A 17,538-nucleotide genomic window follows, 5' to 3' on the forward strand; every position below is an offset into this window, starting at 1 on the left:
TGGAAGTCCTGGAGCTCCTGGCTCCTTTAAATACTTATATTGGGTCTCAAATGCAAACTCTCCTTGTAATGCCAAACACAAACTCTTGGCAAGAGGGACACACAATGGCTAGCCTCAAAGCATCTGAGGGCACACTAGGTCTTTTTCACAGAGCAGCAGACTGTATTCCTGCACTCGGAGAACTAACTTCCCTACAGCTAAACACCCACCCTTGCACAAGTTTAGCAACCAGTCCCTGTTCCATTTGGCAGTTGTTGTGAAGTGCTGCTATATCTTTGTATAGATACCATATGAAACATATGCAACACCACACATGATGAACAAACTCTCCTGCCTTAATCTCAGATTAAGTGTTCCTCCTCACTCTAAGGCTGCTTAAACACATACATTGAAGCTTCTCTGATGCACTGTAATTGCAACGCATCAGAGCAGACTCGATTAATTGAGTCTGCTGGAGTGTTGTAATTACTGCGCTCCAGCAGACTCCAGCGTCACTTGTATCACTGTCCCCATGCTGAAAGAGGGCAGCGGGTGTGCTTTAACTAAAGCTCATTCCACGCTTGTTAAAGCTCCCACACCCCCCACCTCCCGAAGCATGTGTGTAAACGCCCTGTGAATCAGGACCTTGGAGCACTTTTCCTTATCTCAACAGCACTTCTTTTTTTCAATTGTAGTTTGCTCATTTCTCTTATCATTTTGTTCCAAACTTTAAGGACACAAGCCTGAGTCATAACGTGAAGATCTGGATTCAGAGTTGATATGCTTCTTCAGGCAGTGAAGGCATTTCCTAACTCTAAAAACCTACATTTAAAATATAATTTGGCTTTGACTAATGTAACTGCAGGTGGCTGAATTGCCTGTTTGTGCCAAGAAACTGTGGTGTAGGACATGTAATAACACATGTATTGACTTACTCGAGGCCCCCCCCAGTAGAGTTTAGAAAGTTATTTGCCTTGTTTGCTACCTGCAAATCTTGACAGCCTCCCTAAACCCTCTCTCAGAGTTGACTGAAATGGATTCCCATTCCACATGATGTCTACCACTCGCCTATAAACAGGTTTTCCTACAGTATGGAAGAGAGGCTCACTCCCATTTATGAGCGCAGGCTTTAGCTGCTTCCTAGAACATCCTCTATAGCGTAGGCAAGTCTGTGACCTCCATTTTTTTTAAAGTCACTTCTTGATGACTAGCCCTCAAAGTTGGATAGGTTAAAAAACAAAGAGCAAAACCAGCCATCTCCATCACACTCGCCACCACCAACCCTTTTTGGCCCTTTGACAGAATGATCACAAAGGCAAGGTGGGTCTTGGAACAAATCTTGTGTGTGACCGTAGGGTAATTTCTCATCCTTTTCTGAAACAAGGCAGCCAAGTGGTTTGCATGTTTAAGACTGGACTGGATAAAGGAATAGTAAATACAGAGCACCGGAAAATGGGGACAGTCTAGCAGTGGCAAGGAGATGGGTGGAGGGGTGGATGAGTGGTCTTTCCCCTCCCAAATACACAGGGTTCATTTTAACTAGAGCTGTGTGAATATTTGTTTTGCTTGTTTCTTTGCACTACCAAAAAATTAACATGTATTGTTTCGAGTCACACTAAGTGCTTTGCATTTGAAAACATGTCTAATGTTATCCCAGCTACACATTTAGTCCAGTAAAAGATAATGCCCTAAAAAATCCTTATATGAGCCAAGTACATTAGTTTTGAGTTTTCTGTAGGTTTTTGTTCTTTAATATCAAATTGAAGTTCATTTGAAAGGAAATCATTCAAACAAAAAAGGAAATGTTTCGATTTGAAAATGGCTAAATAAAATGGTTTGATTTTTTTTTCAGAATTTTTTTTTAAATCAGAACAATTCAGCAAGTTCAACTTGAATCCGTTAAACATTTCTGTCAACTTGAATATGCACTTTTTAGTGACGAAAGGATTTGTCCAGAAATGTGACCCAGCTGTAATCTAGACTACATAATGGCCCTTCCATTGTTCTCCTGAATGTCAACAGTAGCAATTATACTAATTAATTTCTGCAAGAACAGGGTTTTTATTTGTTGTTTGACGAGAGCTACTTGGATTTCTTTCCCAAGCTTTTGCTATCTGTGGCTCTATATTTGCAGTCCATATGTCCTCCACACATTTCACATTTGCAGTATAGCTGTGTGTGTTTTTCAATGTGCTGGTGGCATTCTCAATGTATGGGACATAGCCTCCATCATGTCTCTTGCTATTGGATCACCTCAATTTTTAAGGCATTTGCTTCTTAGATATGTATACTGCAGAGAAAACAACCCCCTCCATCACCACCCTTCTGTCACCTTTCATCTCTGTCTGATTTTCCGAGCAGTCAATCCCTTTGACAAGACGTTTGTTTCTCGGTAGGAATCAGAACAGGATATTCTAGATGGGAAGTTCACAAGTTAATGCCAGCCTGCCCATGTAAGACACGACTTCCTGGGTGGGATTCCCAAAGAGACCCATGTCTTTCTGAAAGCCAGATTTGAATACCTGTAACAATTCTGTAGGGAAATCTCAGCCTGATTTCTCAGAAGGCTGCTGTAGACAACCAGTGCTTTTATGTGGAAGTGGCTTCATCTTTGCTCCCAACTCCAAGACAAGCCCACAGAAATCCCAGGGATCATGACTATAAAGGAGATGACATGAAAAGAAAGATCCCATTTGGTAAAAAGCCGGCCAGCTATTCTAGTTCAGCTGTATTCGCTCATCTCTTCACCCATAGGATTGCTGTTAGCAAGGGGAAAGGAGCCTGCAGCCCTTCCATCTAACATTTTACACAGCAGGCCCAAGGCTCAGACATTTCTTATTTCTCTCTCCTGTGTTTTTCATTTCTCAGTTCAGATTTACTGTTGGAAAATACATATTTTGCTCAAAATTGTTATTTTGCAGAAAAAGACCTATGGTTTATCACTAGTTCTGTCTGAAAGAAACCAGAAATTAAACGTCTGCCATAAAATGCACATATAATTTCCTTTAGATCTGGGCAGGTTTTGCTGTTGATGGTGTATATTGTAACTTTCTTTGGTGATGTGTATTCAGGGTGATCAGGGACTGCCAGGTGTTCCAGGAGATATTGGATTCCAAGGAGATAAGGTAATTGCTTCCTTTTACCCATCAGGGTTTTTTTTTTTACTTCTGTAGATAATGTGTGTACCTACTGGCTTTCAGCTCAAATTCAAGCCATGCTCATTTTGAAAACTTGGATTACTCCTATCATAAAGACCCTGTACATAGTTATTTGTATGACATGGTCAGATTCCCCTCTGCTCTGCACAATTCGCCGAGACTGCCTAGAACTGAAGTCACTAGGAGAGAATTTTTTTAAAATGCAGTTCTACAAGGGTCAGCATGGTGCCTTCTGTGGAAAGTGCCATAACTTCCTGCAAAACCTGAATGTATGGGAGCAGGCGACTCAGACAAGGGTCAGTGTCAATAGGCCAGTGGTTACAGGCTCAGGGAATCTGTCTACTGAACCCAGAGACAAACCCCAGTCCAGGAATGCCCTTAACTGTGTGTATAATTTTAAGCATATAGCTAGCCTCACTGGTTTCCTTATGATGTTGACTGCTGTTGGAATTAATGCTGTCCACATTCATAAATGCATTGCTGCATTGGGGCCTGTATGGCTGTGAGTAACACCAGCTGCAATAGTACATGTATTCTTAGGGGCAAATTCATCCCTTGGATTCAGCTGATACAGCTCACTAATAGTGACAGTCTGTCCTGTCTTATACCAGGATTGAATTCGGTGCCTAAAGTCTCTTGATCTTTAGCTGGTGTCTATACTAACAGAATCAGACAGCAGGGAATTTAGGATCAGAGATGATGCATATCAGACTCCTGACCTATGACACCCTGAGCATCTTCATGCCAAGTACCAGGGAGCAAAACACAACATATAAAGGCCTGTGAACGGTTTGGGATAAGGATGCAGAGGGTAGGTGTTTCAGTTTGCCAGGGAGTAGTGCAAGGATAAGCTAGGCACCATCAGAAAGATACAGATACATGAGCTGGATCTCTAGGAGTAGTAGGTGTGGCTAATGCTACCTGCATTAGCTTGGTAGACATATAGCAAAAAGGACAAAACGTAGTATTCCAGGTCCCAGGAAGTAGATGTGGATCTGTCTGGTGGGTTTTGAGGACTTGACAGCACAGGTTTGGTGTTTGTGCAGCTCTGCAAGTGACTGTTGGGTACAAAGCAGGACATGGTATTCTGTAGATTAGAAGATGAGGCAGGGAGCTGGGAAAGCTATCCTGCTGGATGCTGGGATTTTCCTTTGTGGAAACCAGTAATGAAAGGAGTTGAGAAGAGTGGATCTTCAGTCTGTGGGACAGAGGAAGAAGAGAGGACAGTAGAGAAAGATAGAGATGTAAATGTATAGCAACCGTAGCTATGGGGTTGTTTAAGACCAAGTTGTGGAGGGATGCTTGAATTCTTTGCCTTTGAGCTTTGTGGGACGTTTTCTCCATGTACCAGTTCATCATGTACTGGGACAACAGCTGCTTGCCTGCTGACTACCTCTTTTCCCCTGGGCCCTTCTTGAGTGCTGGTTTATGTTATGTACAAAGGAAAAGGGAGCAGCATTAAGCATAAAATGTTCAGACTGTCCCACCATGTGTTTCCATGCTTTGGTCTCTGCTCCACAAACATTGCATGGGATTGAAGTCTCCTGAAAGAAAGATCTTTCCGTTCTGTTTAGGAGCTCGGGATAGAGAAGGGGGTGGTGGGCTTTAGTCAATGTATTGTAGCTGCTTTGCATTTTTACTGAAATATATTCTCTCTTTCCCAGGGCAGCCAGGGCTTGCCTGGGTTACCAGGATCACGAGGGAAGCCGGGGCCCCTTGTAAGTACCTGCTTTAGACATCTTTTGCTTCCTTATCTCACCCCTAAAAAGTCCGGGGCCCAGCTAGAAAGACCTTTGAGTGGGTGGGTGTTATTCTGAACAGAGCATCAGCAACTAGCAGCTGTCTCATACTCACCATTATTTTCTGCTTTTCCAGGGAAGGGCTGGTGATAAAGGTCCAGTTGGGTTTCCAGGACCACCTGGCCCCGAGGTACGTTCCTTCAGTTTGCGCTCTGATCTTTCTTTCATTAGCCTCTGCTAGATCCCCAACCTTTCCAAGAAGCTCTTTCTCATTTTCCTTTTGTCATAACAATCATTTGATCACTGCAGCTGTGATTAAGCCTGCTACAAACTCCGTCTTAGAAATGTATAGATTTTAGGCTACATTTAAGATCTCCACTTGAGTCTTCGGATGGGTCTGAATAGAGTTTAGGTGATATTTTTTCCTTCTGACTTAACTAATAATAATTCATGTGAATGAAGGACCAAAGCCTTTCCCAGCAAAAGACCAATGAATTCTTGCTGCTTTGTTATAGTGTTGCAACTATGGACAAGACCTTTCTTCTGGGAGTTACACCCATACAATACCATTCCTCCCCTCACCGGGTGTTTCACAAGTCAACACCAGGTGTTATAAAATAAGTACCTCCCACATCCCAACTTAAGTTGAAGTGATGCGTAATAAAACAAAGAAGATGGAGCCATCTTGTTCCACTATTCTCAGTATGCTTTTTTTTTTTCCTCAGTCCGGAATAAATAAGACTCATTTATTGTAACCCCTTTTCTCGCCATTCAGAAGATGGGCCTTCAAATGCTTTCCTAATAGGGTACTTGCCCCAGCAACAGTCTGCTCAGCATTATTACCTCCATCCATTTATTTTCAGTATTTTTGGCAGTAACTGTCATTAGCTGAGCCTGAACCAAGAACTTCACTACATTTACTTAAATAATAAACAATTGCTTTCATCTTTTCTTCCTCCAAAGATTTTAAATCCCACAAAGAAGGGTTTTGTTTTTATTTTATTAATGGAGGATCAGAGGTCTTCAAAGCTGCAGGGAATTGCCCAAGGACTTGTGATAAGTCGGTGACAGAGACTGCAGTAGAATCAAAATCTTTCAGCCCTCTGCCCAGTAGATATAATCCTTGTGAATAGCTGTTTTCTCCTCAAGCCATACCCCAGAGTTGGTAGGTCACTTGGCCTCCTGCTTGCTATGATGTTCTCCTGCTCTTGTTTTCTAGGGTAGAGAGCCCATTATCTGACTTCAGCCCTTCAATAAAATTCATATCTGCCACCCCTTATTGGCCAGAGGAGTGGATTAGAGAGTGGTAGAGGCAGGGTTGGACGAGGTTAGTAGTAGCGAGAAAAACAGTAGGCTCCTTTTTTGCTCAGCAAGTCCATCAGGTTCATCACCTTTCCCTAATGGGTCTCCATCCTTCCCTCTTCATCGTACTGATGTATGTTGTGGATAGTCTGGGATTTTTTTTCCCCCTGGTAAGCACTATTCAAATCAGAAAATGCCACCAACAAGCTTGTTAAGACAATACCTTCAAATAAAAGATCCGCTCCTCCCTAATAAGCTGTGGTTTGTACTCCTGTTAACAATAAGGACACGTTCATAAAGTGTTTGAGAACCAGTTGCAGTGCTGGCGGGTCGCTTTTGTGCTCGCAGCATTCTGGGATTTTCTGGGTCTGGATTTGGCTCTCTGTTCAGTGGTATCAGTTAATCTTTGTTATTTGTTTCTATTGGAAATAACTATGGATTCCTTTGTTTTCTCAATGAACGAGCTGTGGGTGGGAAAGGGCCACTGTTTGGCTGAAGACAGCAGCTAATGAGTATGTCAGCACCTTTCCTAATTCCTAGTCTGCTTCCCTTTGTCTTTGGAGGTGTGCAATTTATTTCTCTGAAAAAGGGAATGACACACTGACTCAAAGGTTAATTAAAGCCTAAATTGCCCATTTTAGCTGTGTGGCGACATTAAGTCCTTATAATAGAAAATTTTCTGAAAAGATGAACTACAAAGGGATTGGTGGGGAATCAATTGCCCTGGTCTTGACAAAGAATTAAAACAATCAAACTAAGCCTCCTTTAATATGTTCCTTTCTTACTGCATTTTGGACTTCATCAAGCTTACTAGAAGGCTGCTTCAATCCATCTAGGCACCTCACAACAGTCTGTTTAGAGACTGTGTTAGCAAATACCAAATATTCCAGTGCTAAGCATCAAGTTCAATCTTGGCATAGGCAGCTTGCCTAGAAAGTCCTGTCGTACAACTCCACCGTTTCTCATTCTCTCTAGGGCTTTCCAGGGGATATTGGCCCACCAGGAGAAAATGGCCCCGAAGGCCTAAAGGTGAGTTGAGCTCAGTTTGAAGTTTTGTGCCAAAGTGGAAATAACTAAAGGAAACAAAGGCGTGGGAAGGAAGGAAGGGGGCTAGAAATTCCTGCGGATCGTTCTGGCTGCGAATTCAGATTGAGGGCCTTCCAAGAGCGTGGTCTTCCCCCTGCAACAAAATTGACATTGGACGCTGTCCGCCGGCAGTGTACGTTGACAAAAGCGGACCCTCAGAGCTTGTGCTTCACTTTTCTAAGATCCTTCTCTTGCAGGGGAAGCCCGGTGCACGAGGCTTACCTGGGCCTAGAGGACAGCCTGGCCAAGAGGTGAGTGTCTGTGTGAGGTGCTTCCAAGGATACATGCTGTTCTTGCTTCAAGAAACCCTTTCCATTTCCATTTTTTGGTCAATTTTTTTGACCAAATTGTTCCCTGGTGCTGGAGATTCAAGCCCTTGAGCATAGCTGCACCAGGGAAGAAGTAATTGGGCACATTCAGTAATCAGAAACCTGCAAAATAACAAATCCACTTAAGTCAGCATTGGGAGGCGGGAGGAATAGTCTTCTCTAACCATGTGTCTGACCTCCTGGCATCAAAAGAGGCTTAATCTCTATTAGTGGCCTTTTTCTACATCTCCCAGGCAGGCTCCTATACCAGGAAATCCCCTTCTCCTGCCCAAACCCACAGTTCTTCTACTCCTTGCTTCTTCAAGCGTGGCTTTAAAATACACTTTCTACAGGGACACTGAGCAACCCTGGCCTTCCCTGCAGAGCCACGTCTTATACACTAAAAGACCTTGGTCCCACTATTACCCAGGGTATCTAAGTGACCTTGCTTCTGCACTTCTTGATGTCTGCTGCCTTTCCTTATCACATGATTCTGCAATTTAGCACTCAATTCCAGGCCTGTAAAAGTGATGCAGGGAAAGGGGAAAGGGACCACTATATCTTTTGGTGCCCTTGATAGGGAAATGTTTTAAGAGAAAGTGGGACCTGATCCTCCTCCCGCTTACACCTGCATAAGCCAGTTGATGTCACCAGGGTAAATGGGGAGGCAGGCCCATTTTTTACTGGTCTGCTAAGAGCCTTGTAGCACGTGCAACAAATGCTAGTTCAGTGCGTGACCCAAGGGCATTTTGTAATAGCAAGCATTTAATGCTTTTTAATTTAATGACTTTTTTCTTTTTAATTAAAAAACTAACTAGTTGGTCTGCCTAGGTTCTCTGAGATAAAATGGATATAATAATCCTTTCCTACGTCTGGGGAAATTAAGATGTAGAGAAATTAAGGAGCGTGTCTGTACTACAGAAAAAGGTGCAATTGTGGCATGGCTGGGCCTACCTTAATCTAGCTGGCACCTGGTTAGCTTGGTTAACAGGAGCAGTGAAGATGCAGTGGTACGGGCTCCAGTCTAAGCTAGACTTGCCATTGCAAACCCCAAGGTGTTTACTTGGATCACTGAAGCCCATGCTGCCACATCATCACTGTTTGTTATCGCTGCTGAATAAGGGGCAAAATTACATCTTCCCTTGCCATATAGGTACCCAAGGTCACACAGGGAATCACTGTCAGAACCTGTATGAGAACGCTGATCTCCATGGCTTCCAGTCCCTTTTTCAGCGGTCTTATTGATCCAACTCAAAACCACCTTTGCATTTCTCCCCGTCAGGCTAGACTTTTGAGATTATCATTATGCAGTTTAGCTGAAAATCTCTTAGACATTTTAGATCTGATCCTATAGGCGCAGAAATTGATAACAGACCAAACTGCAAAACCCAGTCCAATTGTCATGTAAGCCCTTAAGGTACCTCAGTATTAGATACCTTTGAACCATATTTGAAAGAAAATGAAAAACCTCAGCATGTTGCTCAGTTTGATACGAGCTAACTCTGAGAAGCCTGGTAATACCTCTTCCAAGGGAAGGGATTGGCAACAAGAGAGCAAGGAACTCTCCAAACCTTACATCCTCTACTTAACCAAGCTATGCAAGACCCTGTAAGCAATCACAAGTCTCCTGTGGCTCACTTCTACTGTTGATAAACCCACCAAACTGCCACTGATTTCTGTTAAAAATGTCAAGATGCTGTTGGTCATCAGGTTATGTTTTGAGTTTTTCCTCTGAGACCAAGACATCTCTCTATAAAAGTTAGACCAGAAAGACCCTGCCCAACTGAAAGGTTATGGGGGAACCTCAGTGGGGATGCAGTTACAAAAAATAAGAGCACCTTGGTAAAACCCTGCTTTCCGATTTGCTAAGAATGAGCTGTTAAAAGGTGATGACAAGCCAGTAAATACCTATCACAGGGAATGCTTTCTAGAGTTGGTTCATTTCTAGCACTTGGTAGATCTACAAACCTTTGTCACTAATTTCATTTTTTCCCCCTCCAGGGTGATGAAGGACCCTTAGGACCACCGGGGGTCCCTGGTCCAGAGGTAGGTTTCACGAGTCTCAAGAGTTCTAGTTCATTACTAATAGCCCCGTCTGCCTCGTCAAGCATTTGAGGCTGAAATAATAATGAAGGACTTGAACCTTTTTCTTCCCAGGAAGTCAGTGGAGAGGCTTCCATTGGGCACTGGTGAGACTACTTTATACCACTGTAATATTGAACTAACAGTGGGCTCAGATGGAAGCCATGAATCTAAATCTCCTCTGACAATGGAATCATTTGGATCCAGGTCCAAATTCTACGACTCTATCCTTTCTCCATAATTAACCCGTGTGTTGGCTACCCTGATTTGGAAGAAGGTCTATGCTTGTCATTTAAATAGATCCAGAAACATGAAAGTATTGACAACAGAATGAACAGTGCTCTTCATCTGACCTATCATACTTTGCAGAGTAGAAGCAGCAAGGCATGCAATATCCCTTTTCTTTCTCTCACTCACTCCCTCCCAAAATAAGTATGAGAATTTACCAAAACCTAGTGGCTCACACTAGGGTCTGAGTTGAGGGTTTACTGGTGTGGGAGGATAATAGGAAAGTAGGGCTGGAAAGGACCTCATGAGGTCACCTAGTCCTGCCCCTGCTCAACACAGAATAATCCCTGACTAAACCATCTGAGCCAAGTGTCTGTCTAACCTGTTCTTGAAAGTTTCCAAGTACAGAGATTCCAGTTTTTCTAGGTTGACCATGCTTATAGTCAGAAATTTTCTCCCAATTGCCAACCTAAATTGTACTTGCTGAAGCTTGAGGCCAGTGTTCCTAGACCTGTTCCTTATGATCAAAGCAACCGAGACCAAAACCAGGTATCCGTCTGAGTCCTCGGACACTGAGCCAAGGCTCAGGGCAGGATTATGGTCAGAACAAAGCAAACGACCAAGGCCTGAAGGTCTAAGACAAAAACAGGATTAACCAAAGCCAAGGCAGCAACACCAGGTGATGCTGTGTTTGGAAAGTCCACTGCAGGACGTGGGAAGTTTTTATAGCCTTCCAATCAAGGGTGTGTGGCTCCCATTGGTCCACCCAGGTCACCTGATTCACCATTAGACACCTTATGGGAGGGTCCAGGCCGAATAAGGGCTAATACCTGGCTAGTAGTCTGGTGGGGCTGTGGCTTAGGCTTCTGTCTACAAATGCTAAGAGTCTGGGTTCAAATCCCCAGGGCCCTGATAGTAAGTATCTTGTGCTGCCCAGCAATGATGTGATGCTGCAAAGAAGGAGGCTCTGATGAGCAAATCCTTGCTGGCTTCAGTGAGTACTTTTGTCCAGAAGCCCATGATCCAAATCCCAGCTGGTTTCCATGAAGCACTGCCGTGATAAAGCTCCCACATTAGTGCCCTTCTTCTAATGGAGAAGCAGAGACATCCTCAGTCACGCAGTAGCTATTTAAACCTGGGACCCAACCTGTTCCCACTATGAGTAGTTCCAGTCCACAACACAGTGTCGTAGGGCTGCCAGGGTCCCTTGCGTGCTGGATTATTTGAGAGACTGTGGTTTGCAAGTTGCAACAGGTCGAGGGCATCAGCAGTGGGTGGGAGTAAGGACATTAATAGTCCCCCTTTGTACTAATCATTATTTTTATATTTCAGGGTCGTCCTGGCTGGAAGGGATTTCCTGGAAGACCTGGTCCTGATGGTCTAAAGGTAAAGAGGGGGTTGGTTCATGATACAAGAGATGATGAATTCAGGTGGGAAGCAGAAAGAGGAAGAGGGCAAAACTGGAGTTAACTTTTGGCAAAGTCTGCTTTCCTAGGGGTAATGCGTACTTAGTTTCCTGTTTTCATCACAGAAATGAACTGGAACAGTGAAGACTTGTTCTGCCTCAGCTTCTGCGGCAGAAGGAATGACAGAGCATCTTTTAAACCGCGTGTAGTACTATAAACAAGCATGGCTGATATTAGCCAAACACTATTTTTTCCATTGCTCCTCAATGGTTATGTTGTGAAACAACGCAAATCATTCGTATCTCTGTTGTCTAACTGGCAGCAGAAGCCATCCTGGGACAGTATACTTTTCAAACCCCCACTCCCCAAAAGCTCTTTAAACAAGTAAATAACAAAAGTCTGGTCTGGCGACACGTTTGGAGTCACGTTATCTGTATACTGAGAAAATACAGCTGCTGTCACCAGAAACAATGTCTGCTCGGCTAGGACTGGCTTCTCGACATCCTGTCCTGAGAAACACAGATGCACTTCCTTTGAGTAACTCCCCCACATCCCACTGTTTCCCATGATCACTACAGGCTTCTATAGGCATTTATACACATACCTTTTCATCCCATGATGCGCCAGAGATCCAGCAGGTCGGAGCAGACTCGGTTAATTGAGTCTGCTCCACATGTGAGCTGACGCACACTGCGCTGCGTCGTGTGCAGTTGTGTAAGCGGCGATGTGCATGTCAGTGCGCCGAAAATGGTGGCGGCGCACTTTTGCAGTGAGACACCTTCGATGAGTTGTAGTTCAAAAGCGCACTACTGCCATTTTCTCAGCACTGGCGCACATTTTGCCACTTTTACAACTTAAAAAGTGCCCAGTGCTGCGGCGCAAATGTGTACAAATGCCCTATATGTCCCTTTGCATTTCTCTCTGGTTTACCAAGGACCAGTGGCAGCCACTGGTAGACTTTAATCTTTTAATGGTGAGCACAAAAGTTAACCAACAGTGTAAGTAGACTAAGTTTTCAAGAGAGCTCATTGCCAGATTATTAATTGCTCAGGACCTGAGAAGCAAGTTTTCAGAAGTCTGATCCCAACGTGCACCTGATGCCTCCACTTCTGGAAATCTGCTGCTAAAAAGTAACATCTGTCCCGTTATTACAGACCCTGAGTTTTACTCCTTAATTATAAGATGCCTGAAAGATTCAGACAGCTTGGAAGGACATTTTTGGAGACTTCCCCTCCCTAAAAAGCAAATTGGTTCACAGGCCTTATGCAAATTAACTGCACAAGGGTTGCTAATCATGGCTAATTTTGTAACTGAGGCCCAGTTCTGAGGCCCCCAGGTGAACAAAAGATACGGTCACTCAGGTTAAACCTGTCATGCCATAGCTGAGGTTTGGAGATGTCTCAGGCAGTTAACCTGTCAGGGAAAGAGCTTTGCTGCAGCAGCATTCAGTAACCTCTGTGACATCTTTCTCCATTTCATACAGGGAGAGCCTGGAAATCGAGGCCGGCCAGGGAAAGTTGGTGAGCAGGTAAACGTGTCATTTTCCTTGCCCATTTGAACATCTCTCATATACTCATTTCAACATTGGTTCCTATTTCAGGCTGAGAAACTTGACTTGTTGCCTAAAGTCATTCTGACAGTGACACAAATCAAAGACACAGCTTCGCAAATTTGATGTTACAAATACCTCCTTATTGCAGGCTTTGGGTCCCAGTGAACAGAGGCTGCATCAGCACACAGCCTGTTCTAACCAGGGTGACAATCTATAAATAGGGAATACTGGGTAAATGCTATAATTTATGAAAATGTTTTATTATTATTAATACCAGGATATTATAATACCAGTATATACAAGAGGATATAGTTTATAGGGATGTTATTTTTCAGGAACACATCACGGGCATTTTTATATGTGCTCTGGGAGGCGTAGGGGGGCACTTTAATAAGCGAGCTGCACTAATTAAAAGTGCCCAAGTGTCATGTGTATCAGAGTCCCCACGCTGAAAAAGGGTGGCGGGACACTTTGCACTAAGCTTACTGAGCGAGGTTTAGTTCAAAGCACTGCCGCCATTTTTCAGCGCAGAGACGGTGATACACATGATGCTAGAGGGTGCCGGAGTGTATTAATTCCTGTGCTCCAGCAGACTCAATTAATCTTGTAACTGAGGCCCAGCAGATTCAATTAATCAAGTCTGCTCCAATGCACTGGATTTCCAGCGTGTCAGACCAGGAAATGGGTATAGAAGCCTCTATACCGTGCATCGATATAGGAGCCCCATAACTTCAACCCAAAAGAAAATGGATTTTCTCTTTGCCTCTTTGCTTTCCTCTGACCCTTAACAGGCCTCCCAGCTTGTGTTGCAAAATCGTTCATTCCCATCAAAATGGATTCACTAACCCATTAACACGACTGGCTCAGGGCATTGATGGCCCTGTACCCAAAGCATTCGGTGGCTCTCTAATGTCCAGATGTTGTTATCAGTGGTATTTATAGGGGTCCCAGGCACTCTGTAGGCAGCTTCTACAAAGCAGTCTCTCCTCTGTACAGCTTGAGATGCAGAGGGGGTGCTGATGCGTGCACCTTTTAAAAGTGCTTCCAAGAAAATCCTAACAGAGCATATGGTGATTGTGACCCTCCCACAAAGTGGCCACATTTTCAGTTTTGCATCGATGGCATCCAGTGCTTTTAACATTTGTGCCATAAAACCAGAATCTCTTGTGATTCCCCTTCTTGTCCCTTACAGTTTGTCTCTTCTCCAGTCTTTTATAGACTGCTTAGACAATTTTTTCAGGGTAGCTGCTGGTCAGTAAACTACACAGCATGACTAAGAGTTAGATTCAAATGCTGTTTCCCTTCATAAACTTACTAGAAATATGTTTCCCAAGTTCTTTTTGCATTTTTTTACTGGTCAGTGCATCTTCACGCGTCTGCCTCATCCTGCCATGTGCTGGCTATGTTGTACGGTTCTGAGCTTCCTCACAGTGCACTCGATCGCTGGAAGCAGCGGGCACCTGACACTGGGAAGATCGGGCCCTGGGTAACAAAACAAAGACGAGAGCCCTGCTTCGCCGTCATAGAAAAGAACATTTGGACTGGGAAATATGGGCAGATATGTCATGCCTGTAGGCTTCTGAGAAACCACAGGCATCAGGGAAAAAGCAGCAAACGTTCACCCTCTCTCTGTGATAGAAATCACCCAACTACCCACCGCCAACCCTGAAATCGCAGCCACCGAGCCTCCGACGCATTCTTCTCATTCTGACATGACCACATGGAGCCGGATGCCGAGGACTTTGCCTGCACTCCTGAGAGGCTGACTGGCCATTGGCAAAGGGGTGTGCGAACTTTTCATTGCCTGTCAGTCAGTGTTTCTGGTCTGTGTACTTCGGTTTGTCAGCCACCCCAGCTCTTTTTTCTACTGTATCTAACAAGTGGAGATTGTTGGTCTTATGGGTCTCTGACCAAGCACACCCAAAGGATCAAGGCAGCAGTTTGCACTACCAGCAGGATTTCTCCGAGATTTGGCCAGCCTGCTAGTGGATGGCGGTTCCCATAGGTGTCATGTAACCGCTCATAAACACTCACATGCTCTTGGAAGCTTCTCTTTAAAAGAGCCTGTCAATTAAATACTTGTTCAAGAAAACCACACCCCTGGGGGGGAAAAAAACGAAGCAATGATGGGAAGCGGTGTGGTGCAGTGTGTAGAGCACTAGGATAGAGACTTGGGTGACACACTTCTGGACCCAGGCCAGTCGATTCAGCTGGACACACCACTTCACCGCTCTGTGCTTCAGTGACCCCAACCTTAAAGACAGCAAAGTGCTCTGAGACCTACTGATGACAAACACAATATAAGAGCTAAGTACTGTATACCTGCTGCTGCTCTCACTGAGCTTACCTTACTGAATCACTTAGGACCGTGATCTCAGGATAGAGAGCTTCCAACCCCTTATGGCTTCCTTGGAAGTGGAGTGTGCTAACCTCTTCCTGGTAGCATGGGATAGTTATTTGTTTGCTTTTAATAATCATTTGGTCCACAAAGAACCACTGACGAAGAGGAAATGCTTAGCATAGTGTCCTTTTCAATTACTTTAAACTCGTTTGTTTGGACAGATTGCTGTGGGGCTTCTGGAGAGCTGGAGAGCGAGAGTGAAAATAACTGTACAACAAGAACCTCATTGTGCACCAACCTCTGTGTGGTACACTCGATCAAAGGAAAAAAGTGATAATTATACAAAATTGTAGCCCAAGTTAGGAAGGCTAAATAACAGAGGTTTGAAAGCCATGAACTAGAAATCAGATGCCCTGGCTTCAGTTTCCTGGCTCTGCTACTGCCTTTCTCTGTGGACTCGGGCACCTCTTTTAAATGCTCCATGCCTCAATTTCCCCATGACAGAATGGAAGGCCACCCTACTTCAGCTAGCACTGTGAGAGGTTTAATCAGTGGAGATTGTAACCTTGTCAAGGCTGGGATCTCTTTTGATCAGCTTTTACTATGAATTGCACTTCGCATAACAGGGCGCTGATTTTGGACAGGACCTCTAGATGCTGTTGCATTACAAATAATTATGGAAGTTTAGAAAGTGCTTTGAAAGCCTAAAGTCACTCAGAACCAACTCTGGATAAAAACTCTAGACATTATTCACTAAAAAGCAAACACAGCTGGCCTCTGCTGACACTGAAACCAGAACAGAGGGAGGGAAGTTGGCTATATTATTTTTACTTAGTTAGTCTCTGTCTAGAAGTATCGCCCAGAAAAAAATGCTATTTCCTTATCAGTTAAGTCATTAGTATAAAAAAACGTCACACTAGATTCATGTTATATGACCTCCTTTCTCATCATATCTTTGCTGCACAATGCTTGGAGTAATTTTCCCCCTGCAAATGGCATCATTTGGAGTCAAGACTATCCAATGTCAGCAGATTTTCACAGCTGGGTGGGAGGACTGGCAGGAAAGGGGAAAAAAATGCAACCCCAGATCCTCAGGCATTGAAAGGTCTGGTCCTTGCCTGTTCCATTTCTTCCCGAGACACAAGCAATAACTCGGACGCTCCAATGTTTTCGGTGTCATAGGCATAACGCGAGCAATGAGACTTTTCATATTGTCTGCCCAGCACTCGGCAAAAATTGCTGCTGATTGGGAACTCCCGGCAGAACAGCGTGAAATAAGATCGCGTACGCGTCTCCTCACTGTGCTTCCTCCCTGCTTTCGTGGACATCTGGTTAAGCAAACATGGGTGTTTTTGAAAGATTCCCAGCGTTATTTGAGCGTTCATGGGGAAGACAGAGTTCTGAAAGCCGGGGGGTGGCCCCTGAAACGCTGGTTTTCCGCTGCAAAGAAACTGACTCGGGAAGTTCGTTCATAAGATGCTCGCAGCCGCACCACGCGGAAGGGACTCCAGCTGCCGGGAGCCGGGAGCCGGGAGCTCTCCGGCTTAACCCTTCCTTGCCAGTAGGTGGAGACAGATGCTGACTGAGGAAAGAAGTCAAAGGGGCCAAGACAGCTCGCCTGCTTCGTTGTGGACCTGCGGAAACACGTCGCAAGGGTATGACCTGCCTGAGGATCCTTGCTGGAGGCAGCAACCAACCTGCTGCGCCACCGCACAAGAGGAGATGCCTTCCTTCCGCCAACAGGAAGCGAAGTAACAAGCCAGGCAGAGGTGCCACAAGGGCACAGACTCCCTGCCTGCCTTGTTCTGCAAACACCAGCGAGGCGAGCCTGAGCGTGGCACGTGCGCTCAGTAGGAAGGAGATCTTGAAGCAACAATACCTCCTTGGATTCCCTCATTTTTAACAGAGGAGTAACCCTTATCACCTGCTGTCATGTAGGTCAGGATGTTCAGTGACGTACCGCTCACATCCTGCTGGGACGGTACAATGATATTCGACACGTGGCTCTGTGCAGGCACCGTGGGGAAGATCCTGTGCCTATATCACCCTGTCTGTATTGCCCACACCCGCTACTTTTGTTGGACTGCTGAATACTGCACTTGTCACAGCCCCGCCTCCATGAATCTTTTGGTCAAGTGCAATTCACTTTTATCCAGTTCTTGAGGGTCAGCAGTCATCCTCGGCATATGGAAACTCCTGTCTCATAGTTTCACTTTCTAGGGTTGGAAGGGACCTGAGCAGATCATCAAGTCCAAGCTCTGCCATGGCAGGAAAGAGCACTGGGGTCCAACGACCCCAGCAGGGTGTTCATCTAGCCTCCTCTTAAAGACCCCCGGGGTAGGAGCTGTCTCAAGTGG

General features: G+C 44.7%; 1 protein-coding gene across 1 annotated transcript in view; it reads left to right on the top strand.

Annotated features, from left to right (window-relative positions):
* COL27A1 (collagen type XXVII alpha 1 chain) overlaps window positions 1-17,538 on the top strand; it is a 215,874-nt gene that overhangs the window by 99,027 nt on the left and 99,309 nt on the right. The window contains exons 16-23 of the mRNA XM_019540657.1: window positions 3,051-3,104; window positions 4,802-4,855; window positions 5,013-5,066; window positions 7,154-7,207; window positions 7,462-7,515; window positions 9,574-9,618; window positions 11,215-11,268; window positions 12,772-12,816. Coding sequence (XP_019396202.1) covers window positions 3,051-3,104; window positions 4,802-4,855; window positions 5,013-5,066; window positions 7,154-7,207; window positions 7,462-7,515; window positions 9,574-9,618; window positions 11,215-11,268; window positions 12,772-12,816 — 414 coding nt within the window. The remainder of the gene's footprint in view (window positions 1-3,050; window positions 3,105-4,801; window positions 4,856-5,012; window positions 5,067-7,153; window positions 7,208-7,461; window positions 7,516-9,573; window positions 9,619-11,214; window positions 11,269-12,771; window positions 12,817-17,538) is intronic.

The sequence above is a fragment of the Crocodylus porosus genome, unplaced genomic scaffold (assembly GCF_001723895.1).
Source record: "Crocodylus porosus isolate Cpor-Errol unplaced genomic scaffold, CroPor_comp1, whole genome shotgun sequence".
NCBI lineage: Eukaryota > Metazoa > Chordata > Crocodylia > Crocodylidae > Crocodylus > Crocodylus porosus.